The sequence below is a fragment of the Capricornis sumatraensis genome, chromosome 1, assembly GCF_032405125.1.
Source record: "Capricornis sumatraensis isolate serow.1 chromosome 1, serow.2, whole genome shotgun sequence".
Classification (NCBI taxonomy): Eukaryota; Metazoa; Chordata; class Mammalia; order Artiodactyla; family Bovidae; genus Capricornis; species Capricornis sumatraensis.
The window spans coordinates 255,584,580-255,601,254 of record NC_091069.1 but is presented as its reverse complement, the minus strand read 5'-3'; the positions used below and the strand labels follow the sequence as shown (position 1 = coordinate 255,601,254).

At 44.5% G+C, this 16,675-nt stretch overlaps 1 protein-coding gene across 3 annotated transcripts in view; it reads right to left on the bottom strand.

Annotated features, from left to right (window-relative positions):
- Positions 1 to 4,214: 4,214 nt before the first annotated feature.
- Positions 4,215 to 16,675, bottom strand: part of DYRK1A (dual specificity tyrosine phosphorylation regulated kinase 1A) — a 94,712-nt gene continuing 82,251 nt past the window's right edge. For all 3 annotated transcript variants that reach the window (XM_068978093.1, XM_068978172.1, XM_068978251.1), the window contains 2 exons: positions 15,315 to 15,439; positions 4,215 to 7,448 (listed from right to left, as the gene is read on the bottom strand). In XM_068978093.1, the coding sequence (XP_068834194.1) occupies positions 6,828 to 7,448; positions 15,315 to 15,439 (746 nt within the window). In that variant the 3' untranslated portion in view covers positions 4,215 to 6,827. The remainder of the gene's footprint in view (positions 7,449 to 15,314; positions 15,440 to 16,675) is intronic.

The window sequence follows — 16,675 nt, the reverse complement described above, 5'->3', positions numbered from 1 at the left end:
TTCTCACGGGAGACCTGAGAGCTTCTGCCAGGACGTCAGGCCAACCCACTGCCCAAAGGGGAGGGGGACAGAAGACAGTTAAAAGTTTCATGTACTTACGGAAGTCTGCGGTTTTCTGCCTTTCTCGGAGGCTTACTCATCATATTTTATAATGCAGGCCAAGTGGTGACTTTTAATTACTCACTGACATATACTTAATTGTATAATAAGCTCCAGTAGTGAAACTATTTTAAAATGGTCTTCAATTCGGACTCTTGTTGGGTTAGCCTCATGCATTTTCAGGTCATCCTGAGAGACCCAAGCCCCACCCCCAACTCTCTGAATCAAATATACCGAGGCTGTGATCAACACGGCTGTGGTTTTTTAAGATTCTACAGGTGGTAAAGAACCCACCTGCCAAAGCGGAAGATCTAAGAGACGCAGGTTTGATCCCTGGGTCGGAAAGATCCCCTGGAGGAGAGCATGGCAACCCCCTCCATGTTCTTGCCTGGAGAATCCCATGGACAGAGAAGCCTGGCGGGCTACAGTCTGTGGGGTTACAACGAGCCGGACACGACTGAACGACTGGGCACACACGCTCACAGAGGTGAGTAGTCAGATGTGCAGTGGGATTAAAAACTCCTGTTTTAAGTTGATGAGCAGGGATTTAGCAGTTTAAGATCACCTAGGGTTCACCAGCAGAGAAGGCAATGTCACCCCACTCCAGTACTCTTGCCTGGAAAATCCCATGGACGGAGGAGCCTGGTAGGCTGCAGTTCATGGGGTCGCTAAGAGTCGGACACGGGCTGCCGTCTATGGGGTCACACAGCATAGGACCCGACTGAAGCGACTTAGCAGCAGCAGCAGGGTTCACCAGAATCAGTTTTCCCCCTACATCTTGCTTACGGGTTTGCTGGACAACTCCTGAAGGCAACTCCTTCCCCAGCTCAGGGTCCTGGGTCGTGTTACCTGATCCACCGATGGGGTCCGCCTGTGATGTACATGGAAACAGAAACTTTCTCCTTGGGGTCGCTGTTTTACAACACTAAGCCTCAGATTAACATCACAAACGACCTCCGTGTTTAGGGAGGTGACATTCCTCCCTAGGCTACTGCATTCCCAGACAGCAGTGAGTCATGTGGGACTCACCACCCTGCGCTCCACCTTCACCCTCTCCTGGGGAAGCCATCCCTTCCCGGCAGACCTCCCTGGGGCTCGGCCGTCTCTCCCCTTCCCTGGGCAGCGAGGCCCCAGCTGCTCAGCCGGCTTCCCTGACCCTGCCTGGGGAGAACGGGCCACGTGCCCAGGGCCTGCCCCTCTCTTCCCTTTGGCTCAGAATCCTCCCCTTTGCAGCTTCAGCTGCAATTATAGGAAATGAGTTAACGAGTCAATACTGGGAGTATAATCTACAAGAATGGAAAACCGAAAAAGTTAAAAAAAAAAAAACTCAAAAGTAACAATTTTTAAAATTTAACGGTAAACATAATTAACTAGTCTTTTAAGACAAACATGTATGTAATTCCTTCAGAATCGGACATGACTGAGCGACTCCACTTTCACTTCTTCACTTTTAAATTCCTACACAGCCTTCCAACATGTTGTGGCCTGAAAACTCCCCGAGGGTCTGTCTGTACCTGAGCACGTGGCTGGCCGTGCCCATGCCACCAAGCGCACCACCTTCGCCAAGAGTGGGGTGCACTCACTGCTGGCCTGTCTCTCTCATCCTTCACCAGGAGCTTTGCACCCATTTTTCCTGGCCTACATTTAAAATGCGCTTTACTACCCAACCAGACTTCTATTCCTGGACTCAGTTCCTCCAGCACCCAGTTGAGACTGGACTATGACAACCAGCTAAGGCCCAAGGAAGCCAGCTGAAGGCTTGTCCCTTGGAGCAGCGTCCCCAAGTCCTGCTGCAGGCGGCAGGTAATTCATGACATGCCAAGACTGAAAACATAGATTATTCCAACCCTTGTTTTTAATAAAACATCTACCCTCGAGGTGTGGAGTCGTTAAGTCGTGCCTCTTTGCAACCCCCCAGCCTGTAGCACACCAGGCTTCCCTGTCCTTCACTATCTCCCTGAGTTTGCTCAAACTCATGTTCATTGAGCCGGTGATGCCATCCGACCATCTCATCGTCTGTCACATAAAGAACAAAACCCCTGTGTTTTCAGGCAATGAAGCAGATACTGAAACCTGTGGGGTTCTACCTAGTTCTTTGGTATGTATTTAAACTGCTGTGTTTCAGTTGTAGAAAAACTTTTGTCTTTGAAGATTTCAGGTAATAAACTGGAAAACAATTGATGACAAACACTTCCGGCCCCTTCTGTGTTGAGGTCACGTCATCCCTGCAGGTGATGCTGGAAGAACACCTGTGCCCTTCTAGCATGCTTTCCTGTGAAAGGCTGAAACGGGGGATCCTGGCTGCACGACACCCAAGAAAGACCACTTACCGTGTGAGCGAATCTTCTACAAAGTGTGCTGAGTGCTTTAAGCACAGGGACAGGCAGACATGACCAGTAGACGGTGACAGCCCAGGTGATAGCCACATGATGGTTCTTAGGGGACACACAGACCAGCGATGTAACGAGGGGTGATGAAGGATGGAACAGGCTGTCTTCACAAGGTTTTCTTGTTCTTTGTACTAGAAATTACCTGAGGTATGTTTCTACCCTAGGAAACAAGTCTAGGGGAGGAGATCCACGGTTAAGAAAATGAGATCGTCTACTCTGTTCCTCCCCGACACCAAGGGCGGCCCACTGTGCAGACATCCCAAGCAGGAGTCTAAGAACCCAAATACAGCCTCAGTACGCCAAAGTCGGTTTTCCTCCCAACCCTAATCTTAAAAAACTTTTTTCATAATTTTTCAAAATTTCTTTCATGCATTTGTTTTCATACATGGCACGAAGACCAAGTTCTCCATCTGAAATGAATCATTTGACCTATGAGCTTTGGCCACATGACAAAAATGACATAAAAATGAGAACCGTGAGATGGGATGTTAAAGAGGGAGTGGATGTGTATGTACTTACGGCTGACGAATGCTGACGTATGGTGGAAACCCACACAGTACTGTAAAGCAATTACCCTTCACCTAAAGGTACATCTTAAAAGGAGTACTGAACTCATACTCTTTTTTCGGCTGAGCTGGGCAGCCTGTGGGATCCTAACCAGGGACCGAACCCAGGCATCGGGAGCGTTGAGTCTTAACCACTGGACCACAAGGGAAGTCCCTGAACTTGTGTTCTGAGAGCTAGCAAGGGCAGGCCAAGAGAAAACTGGGGGACCGACAGGAAATGTAGCATTTGCTCTGTCCTTGCTGTTTTCCTTATTCTAACTTACTCTAAGTGAGTTCAACAACACAGGAGCTGAAAAGAGGGTGAGCTGGCAAACACAGTAGTCATCTTACTGGCCTGAGAGGATTACTGCAGCCTAAATGAATTTCACTTGTACCTTTTTTTTTTGGTAGCTCTAGTATTCATAAAACAAGCCTAGGCTTTCTGGAGTCTGACATATAAAATGTGGCACTTGGCTAACTAAATGCTCATCACCCTGAGAAAAACCCGAGAGGAGGTTTTCCTTTCACACATGTGGTAGGTGCAGTTGTATGTAGTCAATCTGAACGTAACGAAATCACATTCAACTTTTACAGTTAGTCTTCTGCCTCCTGAAAGCTACCTCACTGTATACTTACACAGGCTAATTTATAGAGAGAGAGGTTTGGTGAGGATTAACTCACTGTGGCAGGAATCCTAAGACTCTGTACAAGAAAGCCCCGACAGACATCTACCAAGGATCTGGGGCAAGAGGAAGGGTCTGATTTGTAGCTCCTCGTGTGTCCACGCAGGTCAAAGCCTAGAGAAAACCACCTAATTCCCACGCCATCCGCAACATGACGGACTACTAGCATTTTCAATCAGACAGAACCTGTGAATATAGTAAAGAGTCAATCTTAAAAATTCAAATCGTCTGTTAAACCTCCAATTTTTACTTTTTTTTCCAAGATTTTTGAAGCCTAGGTTGATGTAACTATGATTTTCCTTTCTACACATTTGACTTCAAACTTCTGGTTGGTATACCTACCAGACCATTACCTGGACCAGGTTAATTGCATAGGAAGCTTTTTTTTTTTTTACTATGTTTACATTTTTCTTAAATTAATCTTAAAAAAAGCATAGTAAAGAGTCTGAGGACAAATTATTCAACTGTTTATCATACATAAGACCGCATGACTATAATACAAAGGGGGGTTCTTTTTCATTTAACGTTACAATATACACAGCAAGTCCGGACCAGATCTTACAATCTGCACACAGGTATTTAACCTTTTCCATGCTGTTTATGTTTACAATGCACAGAAGCCCTGTAACCAAACCGTGTAGTAAAGCACACAAAACTGGACTGCAACATAGCACAGTATGCAGAAGCTTCGGCTTTGATGACTTCCTTTATGTAAATAGCGGTTTAAAAACGGCTTTTTTTTTGGTGCTTGCTAAGATGTGGCAACCAGCACAGAAAAAATATGACCTGACCCACGTATATCTTCACTTCATATTCCTAAACAGCGTAACTACTGAATTCCTTTTGATATTGCTAGACTCAAGATGACATCCTTTTATTCACTGTAAACCTTCATAAACTACCAAGTTCAAAAATCATCCACAGGCTTGACATTTAATTACAAAATAAATATGGATTTCCTGATTAACAACAAAAAAAAATTTTGTGATTTTATAAAAACGGATATTCCCAAGTTTCCATTCACATTCACATAGTTTTAAACCTTTTTGTGTTTTGTCACTGTTTTACATATAAAAACCTGCTTTTGTTCAGAAAAAAATTGACCTAGTCAGCCACATGGAATTGACCAATAAAAAGTAACGTGGTGTTTCTGCTGAGTTGTTTTGAACAGGGTTATCGGCAGAGGTAGATTACTGCTTCTTTTCTAGGCTTCTTTGATCCTGGACAGGTAAATTTCTTATCTTCATTCTCCCAATTCAACCGCTCAAAAGTATAACACCGTAAAATTGGTCAATTTAAAATGGGAACACAAATTTAGCAACTGCCAGACTGTGTTACATTAAGGCAGCATAATCTCAAAACTAGGCACCTGTTAAAACACCAGCCTGCTCATCTCAGGCCACACGTGCGAGTTCTGCTTTACTCGTGCTCATGTTTTGGACCTGTTGGTGCAATCGAGGTCTTGCTTTCAAGTTTACAAGTAGGTTAATCAGGAATACAAGAATCAACTGCTGGTTCCATAGCTTCTGGATCCAGTGTCCCTTTACCTTCAGAAGCCTGAACACATTGAGGATGTAACAGCTGTTGTAATCTTGAGTTAGGTGTCAATCTATCATGTTCAGTACACAGATTGCTGTAAATGTATTGGCTATGGATTCAGCAACAGTTCCAGTTTTGTTTAAGCAATAGTACAGCCATAATTTTCAACTGACATTTAAAAATGGTCTAGTTACACCTTGTGTCAAAGTGCAGAACTGCTACATTATTGGTTACAGACATCTATGTGCTATAAAAACAGCTTTGGTACAATAAATTATCAAAAAAGAAAATAAATTTTTGTAAAATTCACAGCATAATTGTGAGGCAAAAAAGCAGTCACATAAAATTCTGCATTTTTTTTTAAAAATGTTCAGGATGAACAGAAGACATCTTTGTGCAGAAGAAATGGTGGAGATACCACGTGCCGAGAAAAAGCAAAAGAAAAAGTAAAAAGCAGGAAGGGACACAGCTGTAGCTATTTCCATCAAAGCAAACCACTACTTCTGTGACCTTCAACCAATAAGGAAGTCAACTTTATGACACACGCAAAGTGACCTTGCAATACCATACAATTAGTGGGTCACCAAAGTCTGTTTTAAAAGAAAGGCCTCTTGAATTACCCATTCTCTTGTGTTTTCAGCGTTAAGGACTGTCTGCAAAAGCATGTCCAAAAGTGATTGCATCTGAAATGGTAGGCTCTCCTAGTTTCGAGTCCAAATCCATAAGGCCAAAGGTTTTCCCAAAGACCACCACTCAGACCTCCCCAGGACTGGCCACGACTGACCCGTCGATTGCTTCTCAGTGCACCTTGGATGGGAGACCAGTCACGTTCCGTTCCTCTCTCTGTGGCCTCGGCAACGGGAGACCCACAGGATCCCAGGTCAGTGCTGCTTTGCTCCTCAGGAGGTTCAGACAGGAGGGCTCCGATCCCGCCACTCAGCATGCGTCCTGTGCCTTCCACACGCCGATACAACTGTCCCTTCCATACAGCTGAAGGTGATGACTGTGTGAGCTGGAGGTCCCTCTTCTTACAGTACTGCGTTTCCGTGCCCAAGTGTGTTTAGAGGACTTAAAAACCCCAATTTCCCACCCCCCACCCCAAACAGAACAAAAACAAAACAAAAAAACGGGAGGGGGGGGGAGGAAAAACAAAAAGGGGGAGAAAAATACCCTCATGGGGCCCTGTATGCAGATGATGTGCAGTGCCTTTTTATTTTAAAATTAGTTGGCAAATGAGCAAGACCAACATCTGAACAATAACTTTTGTGGAATAGAAAGACGAAAAACCCCACTACGTGACCGGGATGTGGCAAGTTAAAATGGGGGCGGCAAAAAGAGGGCGCCTCTGAGCTATCCGAGAAGATGGGTTTGGACATGGCTCTTTCAAAAACTTCATTGTCCCTTTGCAATCTTTTCAAGTTAAAAAAAAAAAAAAAGTCAGCTTTGCCCTCCTGTAGCTGTTCAGTGTGTTAATCTCCTTCTGATTCAAGCAGCTTTGCACTTTGTTTTTTTTGGAAAAAAACACCACTTCTATAAAAACACACAAGAAACAAACTCAAGTTTCAATGTAGTCACGAGCTAGCTACAGGACTCTGCTGCACACACACTCCCGTCATGGGGGACTCTTCCCTATCAGCCCCTTGCCGCATTGTCAGATGTCCTTCAGTCATGTAATGTGCAGGACCTGTGTTAGCAGAAAATTGGTATGTTGGATGTCCAGCTATGCCAGTCTCTTGGCGGGGATTGGAGTAGACGGTTAAATTAACGTCCATAGCTCCGTTCTGTCCAAAGTCCAAGGTATTAGCAGCCACTGGGCGGTTCTGGTAGGCCTGGTTGCCTTGATTACCAGTAGAGGAGGAAGATGTAGAGGAAGAAGTGGTTGAGGAAGACAGGGATGTCATGGAGTGGTGACTGTGGCCAACCTCCATAGAATCCTGGGTAGAGGAGCTATTTGTTGGAGAATTGTAGACCCTCGGCCTGGTCCGGTTGCCCAAGGCTTGCTGTCCGTGGTGGTGGTGGTGGTGGTGGTGGTGGTGGTGGTGATGGGAACTGTTTCCGTGGTGGTGATGCAATGCATTCTGCTGAGGGGCTACATGAAAGGTGGTTTCTTGAACGGGATGAGTTTCAACAGTGACTTGTGTAGGAGCTTCAGTGCCTGACCAACCAAGGGGAGCAGGAAACTGCTGACGCACCTGGAAGAGCAGATTGTGAAAAGATTTATTCAGGACGTTTCCAAGCTTTAATCTTCAATTAAAAGCTACATTAGCATTTACATGAGAGAAAGGGGTTTGAAATTTTAATGTTTTAGACAGCTCTCTAACACAAACTTACAAATATGTTTCAAGAGTGTTTTTATCAAGTTATACCCATAAATAGGGTTATATGTTTTATTGGCCACTTTCCTTCCTTGGGAGCACTGTTTATGCCAGGGGTCAGCAAACTTCTTCTGGAAAAGGCCAGAGAGTAAACCTGGTTATTTCTGATCAGTCCAAAAGACATTCTTTACCCTAAAGCCCCTCCTCTCTATCTTTCCTGTTTTAACTGAACCACTACTATGCATTTAGCTGCCTAACCATTCCTCCATTCAAACAATCAGTGAGTACTACTAAAGCCACCCCCAATAAGAACTCACATCTGGCATCTCTTCATTACTTTATCCGAGGTCACTACCATTTCTTGCCTAGACTAACACAACAGCCTCCTAAATCAACTCCCATCTTCCACCCTTGCCATTTACCGAACCACTCTCCAAATCACAAGAATAGTCTTTTTAAAACAGATATCCAAATTATTGAGCATGAAAAAGAAATAAAAAGCAACCAAATTGGAAATAAAGAAGTAAACTGGCTGCTGCATACACATGGTGCAACATTATATATGGAAAACCCTGACGACTCCATGAGGAACTTATGGAGAAAATAAATTCAGTAGAGCTACAGGACACAAAATCAATTACACAAAAACCTATTGCATTTCTATATACTAACAATAAAATATCAGAAAAAGAAAACAATCCCATTTACAAAGGCATCAAAAAGAACAAAATAAGCAAGAAATAAATTTAACCAAGGAGGAGAAAGAGCTTTATATAGAAAAAGGACACTAGGAAGAGACATGGCAGATCCAAGGCGACGGGAAGACTGTCCACGCTCACCGACTGTAAGAGAGGGCATCAGTGCCGTTAAAGTGTCCAAACTACTGAACGCAATCTACAGATTCAACGCTATCCCTATCAAAATTAAAAGTCCAATGGCATTTTTTCAAAAAAATAGAACAAAATCCTAAAATTTGTAATCCACAAAAAATATCCAAGTAGTCGAAGCAACCCTGAGAAAGAAAAAGCTGGAAGCATCACACTCCTTGATACAGAACTATACTACAAAGCTACAGTAACCAAACACAGCAAGGTACCAGCATAAAAACCAGCACACAGATCAACGGAACAGAAGAGGGAGCCCAGAAATAAACCTATGTGTATACAGTCGATTAGTTTGTGAGAAAGAACCAAACATATATAATGGAGAAAGGCTATTCCCTTCAATAAATGGTGTTGTGGGACTTCCCAGTGGTCCAGCAGTTAAGAATCCACCTGCCAATGCCAGGAACACAGGTCTGATCCCTGCCCAGGAAAACGCCCAAGGCCATGGGGAAACGAAGACTGGGCACCACAAATACTGCAGCCCACGCTCTGCACCGAGAGGCTGCCACAGGAGAAGCCCACACAGCTCAGCAAAGAGCAGCCCCACGTGTGGAGACCAGGGAGAGCCTGTGCGCCACAGAGAAGACCCACACAGCTCAGCAAAGAGCAGCCCTGCTCACAGAGACCAGAGCAAGCCTGTGCGCCACAGTGAAGCCCACACAGCTCAGCAAAGAGCAGCCCTGCTCACAGAGACCAGAGCAAGCCTGTGCGCCACAGTGAAGCCCACACAGCTCAGCAAAGAGCAGCCCTGCTCACAGAGACCAGAGCAAGCCTGTGCGCCACAGTGAAGCCCACACAGCTCAGCAAAGAGCAGCTCTACTCGTGGGGACCACAGAGAGCCTGTGCGCAACCCAGAGGAGAAATCAGTTAATTAATTTAAATGGTGTCAGGAAAACTAGACAGCCAGATACAAAAGAATGAAACTCAACCACCATTTTACACCAAACCCCAAATGAACTCAACATGGATTGAAGACTTGAAGCCATAAAACTCCTAGAAGGAAACACAGTCTGGCATAAGCCCTGGCGATGATTTTTTGAATCTGACACCAAAGCAAAAACAACAAAAGCAAAAATAAACAAATGAGACTGTATTATACTAAAAACCTACTGGACAGTAAAGGAAACCATCAACAAAACAAAAAGGCAACCTACTGAATGAGAGAAAACATTTGTCAACCACATATCTGATAAGAGGCTAATATCCCAAGCATAAAAAGAACTGATAAAACTCATTAGTAAAAACCCAAATAATCTGACTTAAAAACGGCCAGGAGATCTGACTACACGTTTCCAAAAAAGACACAAAGATGGCCACCATGCACACGGAAAGCAACTCAACATCATTTGTCACTTGAGAAATGCAAACCCAAACCACAATGAGACATCACTCTCAAAAAGACAACAAAGGACAACTGCTGGTGAGGATGCAGAAAAAAGGAAACCCTCACACACTGCTGATGGGAATATACGTTAGTACAACCATTATATGGAAAACAGTAGGGAGGAGGTTCTTCAAAAAATTAAAAACAGAACTACCACATGATATTATGATTATACAGTGGAAGTGAGACTCACGGGATTAGATCTGATAGAGAGCCTGATGAACTATGGACGGAGGTTCATGACATTGTACAGGAGACAGGGATCAAGACCATCCCCAAGAAAAAGAAATACAAAAAAGCAAAAGGGCTGTCTGAGGAGCCCTTACAAATAGCTGTGAAAAGAATAGAAGAGAAAAGCAAAGGAGAAAATGAAAGATATACCCATTTGAGTGCAGAGTTCCAAAGAATAGCAAGGAGAGATAAGAAAGGCTTCCTCAGTGATCAGTGCAAAGATACAGAGGAAAACAATATAATGGGAAAGACTAGAGATCTCTTCAAGAAAACGAGAGATACCAAGGGAACATTTCATGGAAAGATGGGCTCAATGAAGGATAGAAATGGTATGGACCTAACAGAAGCAGAAGCTATTAAGAAGAGGTGGCAAGAATACACAGAAGAACTATACAAAAAAGATCTTCACGACCCAGATAATCACGAACCAGACATTCTGGAATGTGAAATCAAGTGGGCCTTAGGAAGCATCACCACAAACAAAGCTAATGGAGGTGATAGAATTTCGGTTGAGCTATTTCAAATCCTAAAAGATGATGCTGTGAAAGTGCTGCACTCAATATGCCAACAAATTTGGAAAACTCAGCAGTGGCCACAGGACTGGAAAAGGTCAGTTTTCATTCTAATCCCAAAGAAAGGCAACGCCAAAGAATGCTCAAACTACCGCACAATTGCACTCATCTCACACGCTAGTAAAGTAATGCTCAAAATTCTCCAAGCCAGACTTCAACAGTACATGAACCATGAACTTCCAGATGTTCAAGTTGGTTTTACAAAACACAGAACCAGAAATCAAACTACCAACATCTGTTGGGTTATTGAAAAAGCAAGAGAGTTCCAGAAAAACATCTATTTCTGCTTGACTGACTCTGCTCATTTCTCCAACCTTCTCCTACAGTCTGCCTTCCTCTTGCTGCCTGGGTCCCTACTACATAGCATCTTCCTTCTGCTCCTCTATCTGGTTAACATCTTTCACGTATCTCAGAGTATTTGCCCATACTGTTCCCTTCTGCCTAGAATGCTCTGATTTCTAATTTCTGCTTGGATGCTTCTTTCTCATTGTCTCAGTTCCAGAGTCTTCCCCTACCACTCTGGCTAATGTTGCCCTAACTTCTGGGCCAGAGACTCCCAGTTGTCCTCAAAAAACTTCTTCTTCTTCTTCCTGGGCATGTGGCTCCAACGACACTCACCTCCAGTCTCCACTGTACTTAGACACAGCCGTGTGACTGTTTTGGTCAATGGCAAGTTCCTACAGCACAACCAGATCCAGTCCACAAAATACCTCCCGAGTCCTCCTGCGGGATGCAGCGTCCTGCGGGATGCAGCGGACAACTAGGCCCCGGGGAAGGGGCAGTCACAAGACGTCAGGAACCCAGGACATGGGAGAGCCATGCTGCTAACCCGCCATGCCCACTCTGGACATTACGTAGAAGAGAAACTGCACAGTCTTCAAGCTACCATATTTTGGGGGCTCTATCTGTTATCAGTTGGGCCTACTTAAATTAATACACCTCACCCAGCAAACAGCTAGTCTCTATTGTCTTATTTTCTAGTTCTTACAATTTCTATTCACTTGATTCATTTATATACTGAGTCACTGTAACCTCTAGGAAGGAAAAGCCTGTTTCTTTATCACCAGTGGCTAGCACAGATCATTCAGTATTTACTCAATGAAAGTGGTCCCAAGAAATACTAGAAAATAATCCAGACGAAAAACAGGCAGAAAATTCTCAGAGAATGCTGCTGCTGCTAAGTCGCTTCAGTCATGACCAACTCTGTGCGACCCCATAGACAGCAGCCCACCAGGCTCCGCAGTCCCTGGGATTCTCCAGGCAAGAACACTGGAGTGGGTTGCCATTTCCTTCTCCAATCAGAACGCTAATGGTTCTTAAGCTGTGATACTACTCAAATTCATACAAGAAAAGAAATAAACAAAATGTAACTATACTCCGTCCAATGCTAGGTTTTTCATTTCAGACTGTATCCAAAGGTGATCCCAGTTTCTTAAAACTCAGCTGCTGGCAAGCTAAATTGGCAAAAATTACATGGAGAGCAATTTGGCAATAGTCATCAAAGTGACAAGCCACATTATTCTCTGACCCAACAATTTCACGTCCGAGAATTTATATCACAGATGAACTAACTGTGTGTGTGTGTGGATGATTTATATATGGGGTTGTTCATTATAGCATTATTTTGAGTAGTAAAGAAGACTGAAAGTAAACTAAATGTCCATTAATAGAGAAGGACTGCAATGGCTTGTGGAATACCTAAACAATGGAATACTGTGTGACTATTAAAGACAAAACAAAAAGAATGAAAAAGCGCTCTATGATACAGAAAGAGTTCCATAATACATCTAATAAAAATATATGTAAAACACATTAAAAAAAAAAAAGTGAAACAGTGTGCATGGTATGCTGCCTACCACCTGTGTGCAGAAGGCTAAGTGAAGTATATATATTTGTATTTGCTTGAGTATGTATAAAATAGCTCAGAAAGGCTACATAAAACTAATAACATTAACACAGTAATTAGGCGGCTAGAGGACACAGAAGGAAAGACTTTTCATTGAATCCCCGTTTATATTTACCAATTTTTAAACCATGTGAACATATCAACTGTTTAAAAATTAAATAAAAAAGATTTGAAGCAAATAAGACACAATATTAACTTCTTTAAATACGGACAGGATGAACACAAATGTCTTATGTTATCCTGGTACAGTTTATGTATTTTCAGTATTAATATATTTGGAAGAATAAAGGGAGGAAAGAAGGTTACTCTGAAGAATTAGGGAAAGCCTCTGGTAGTGATATTTAAGATCAGAAGGATATACAGTAGTCACCAAAGCAAAGAGAGAGGAAAAGCATATTCCAGGCTGAGCACAGTCCACGTGAGAACTGTGATGGAGAACACAATAAGGTCCGGAAAATGAAAAAAATTCCTGGAAGACCAGAGTGAATGGAGAGGAAGAATGCCTGGGTAGGGGCCAGATCACAGAAACCACTGAAAACTCTGCTGTGCTCAGTCACGTCTGACTCTTTTCAACAGTAGCCCATGAGGCTCCTCTGTCCATGGGATTCTCCAAACTAGAATACTGGAGGGAGTTGCTGTGCCCTCCTCCAGGGGATCTTCCTGATCAGGGATCGAACCCGCGTCTCCTGTCTCCTGCATTGGTAGGCAGTTCTTTACCACTAGCGCCACCTGGGAAGCCCTCTCAATTTTTTTTTTTTTTTTAAGTACAAGAGAAAGCCCAAAAACTGGTTGAAAGCAGGGGATGGACCCAGATGAGACTGCTTTACTGAACATTTATTTACTTGGCTGAAGAAGAACAGAGGTGAACTGGTGAATGAAACAGATGCTGGAAGACCAGTCAAAAATCATCTTTACAGTAAGATAAGCTAGAGATGCCTGTAGCAAGGAGTCAGGGGAGTGAAGTGGAGAGAACAGAAACACATGCAGGATACTCAGAATCCACACTATTTATCATTTGATTCCATGTCAGCGGGTGAGGGAGAGACTCAAGGATTAACTCCCAAGCATCAAGTGTATGACCTAAGAAAATGGGTAAATTCAGGGCCGTTCTGTACAAAGAACAGATAAAAGCAGATGAGCTGTGGCAGAAGAGGAAGCGATGACTAGGATCAACGTGGCACATTTGTAGGGCTGGGCTGTGGAGGCCTCCGGTGCGACACTGATAGGAGACGGTCAGAAATAAAGGCACGGGGGGCTCAGGAGTGAGGTCTAGGTCAGAAATCAAGCTGTGAAGTGACTGACATCAAGATGGAAGTTGTGGGCACTGGCAGGAGCACAAAAGGTCACCAGGAGGGTGTCAGGTGAGAGGGCACAGAACGCCCACTTTCACTGGCAGGGGGAGAAGAGAATCCAGAAAGGAGGCAATGATGGAAGGGGGCAGGTAGCAGAGGACCACGCTGTCCGGGAAAGCAGAGGCGAGCCTGCCCAGGGCTCAAACCAGCGCCGCGTCACTGCGAGTGCAGACTGGAGAGAAAAGCAACCGAGAGCCTGCCCAGCTCCTGAGAACTGACCACTGGTGACACGGCAGGACAGGTGCTCACGCGGAAGCAGGCTGATGGCAGCAGCAGCGGGGCTCTCAAAGGACGAGGAGACAGAGCCCACGGAGAGCAGAGCGTGGGGCGGGGAGCACAAGGGCTGAGGAAGGCCATCCAGAGACGCCTGGGGAGGGCCGGGCGCGGAGGGAAGGCGGCGCGCAGAGGCCAGGCGGCAGCGGGCGGGCGCAGGGCGGGAGGGAGACAGCGGACAAGCGCCGGCGGAGGTGGGCGAGGTGTCTGGGGACAGGCCGTGAGGCCTTCCTTTCTGAAGAGTGCTCCCCACCCAGGGACGAGTCAGGGAGAACAGAGGAGGAGAGGCTTCTAAGAGGCAGGAAGAGTTTGAAACAAGTACTGGAGAGAACGGGAGCGGGAAGAGACGATATGAGAAGCCCGCCCAGCAGGCTGGTGAGCACGAGTGAAGAGTGGCGACGTCAGGACACGTGTGCCGCTCCACCAGCCCGTGGCGGCCCCAGGCCTGACAACAGGGGTGACGTTCATCAACGCCCACTTTATTTCTCATTAAATAATAGACTTGCCTCTCATTATAGACATCATTACGCAGTACTCAGGATGAATTCACTTACTATTTTACAGAGTATTTAAATATTAGTAAATATTTTTACTACTACCATCTGCTTCACCCCCTTAAAAAATTTTACTTCATTAGATCCTCTTTCATCAGTTGAAAAAGCAACTGAACAAAAAAGAAAAAACTTCAAAACACAAAACAAAACATGGAGGAGAAAATTCAAACCACAAACTGATCCAGAACCTAGGACCATTGGTGGTGACAGATAATGAGGAGGGAGAGGCAGTCATTAAGATCATGAGCCTCAGAAAGACCTGAACCCAGGAAGTCCCAGTTCCCACTGTAAAATGAAAATCCAAACAGGGTAAGGCTAAAAACGCTACCAAAGTAAGAGATAAACACAGGGGAAAAGCACCTGGAGCGGCGGCTCGTGTGCACTCAGTAAATCTTGGCTATTTCTAAACCAGGAGGGAAATGATTTCAAGGTTGTGCTGCTTCATGTCAGTCATGTAAGGTAGAAGCTTTTACAGGTGAGGAGGCCATGACCCTTTGGAGTAAGTGACAATCACTCGAAAGACCGTGGGCACCCACACTGCTCCCTGGGCATGGCGGAGGGCGCGCGTGAGGGCGGGCCGGGCTCACCTGCGGACTGTGGGTCTCACAGTCCATGGCCTGGACGGCGGCCGTGAAGTGCCCGCCGCTGTGCCGATGCTGGTGCGTTGGGTCTGACCTGGCTCTCCCACTGTTGCTCGTCCCCGACGATCCACCTGGAGCATCACGACATGACACTACTTGTGAGTGTGAAGTTAGTTGCGTTCCAGTAGATATATCCGATAACTGTAACATTAAAACTGAAACACCCTCTATTAACACGAAAGGGCACCAAAAAAGTACCCAATTCTCTTCTTTCACATTGATCATTCTTGAACTAAAACAGGACCAAGTTCAGTTAAGTCGGGAAAAAAGCATGTGGACCAAGTATTTCCACTTTAAAAACAATTTAAATATTTGGCTACTAGTTTTTTCCCAAGCAGAATTCATTATATGCACAGTTAAGTCTTAGAACTTGGTGGATTTTTTTTTTAACTAGCCCCAAAGAATAGACTTACGAAAAATAATTCCTCCCTTGTTGTTGCTAAGTTGTGTCCAACTCTTTGTTTCTCCAAGGAGCGCAGCACACAAGGCTTCCCTGTCCTTCACTATCTCAAGGAGTTTGCTCAGTGTTCAATAAGTCAGTGATTCCACCCACCCAACCATCTCATCTTCTTTTTGCCCCCTTCTTCTCATTCCTTCAATCTTTCCTAGAATCAGTATCATTTCAATCAGTCGGCTCTTAGCATCAGATGGCCAAAGTACTGGAGCTTCAGCATCAGTCCTTCCAATGAATATTCCGGGTTGATTTCCTTTAGGATTAACTGGTTTGATCTCCTAGCAATTCAAGGGACTCTCAAGAGTCTTCTCCAGTACCACAGTTCGAAAGAACCCATTCTTCAGTGCTCACTCTTCTTTATGGTCCAACTCTCACATCTGTATATGACTACTGGAAAAACCACAGCTTTGACTATATGGACCTCTGTCAGCAAAGTAATGTCTCTGCTTTTTAATATGATGTCTAGGTTGGTTACAGTTTTTCTTCCAAGGAGCAAGCACCTTTTAATTTCACAGTTTCAAGTCAACTGTCTGAGATGATTTTGGAGCACAAGAAAATAAAGTCTGTCACTGTTTTCATTTTTTCCCAACCTATTTGCCATGAAACAATCGGACCGGATGCCATGATTTTCGTTTTTTGAATGTTGAGTTTTAAGCCAGCTTTTGCACTCTCCTCTTTCACCTTCATCAAGAGGCTCTTTGCCTTCTGCCATAAGGTTGTGTCATCTGCATTATCTGAGGTGATTGATATTTCTCCTGGCAATCTTGATTCTGGCTTGTGCTTCATCCAGTCCAGCATTTTTCATGATGTACTCTGCATATAAGTTAAATAAGCAGGGTGACGATATACAGCC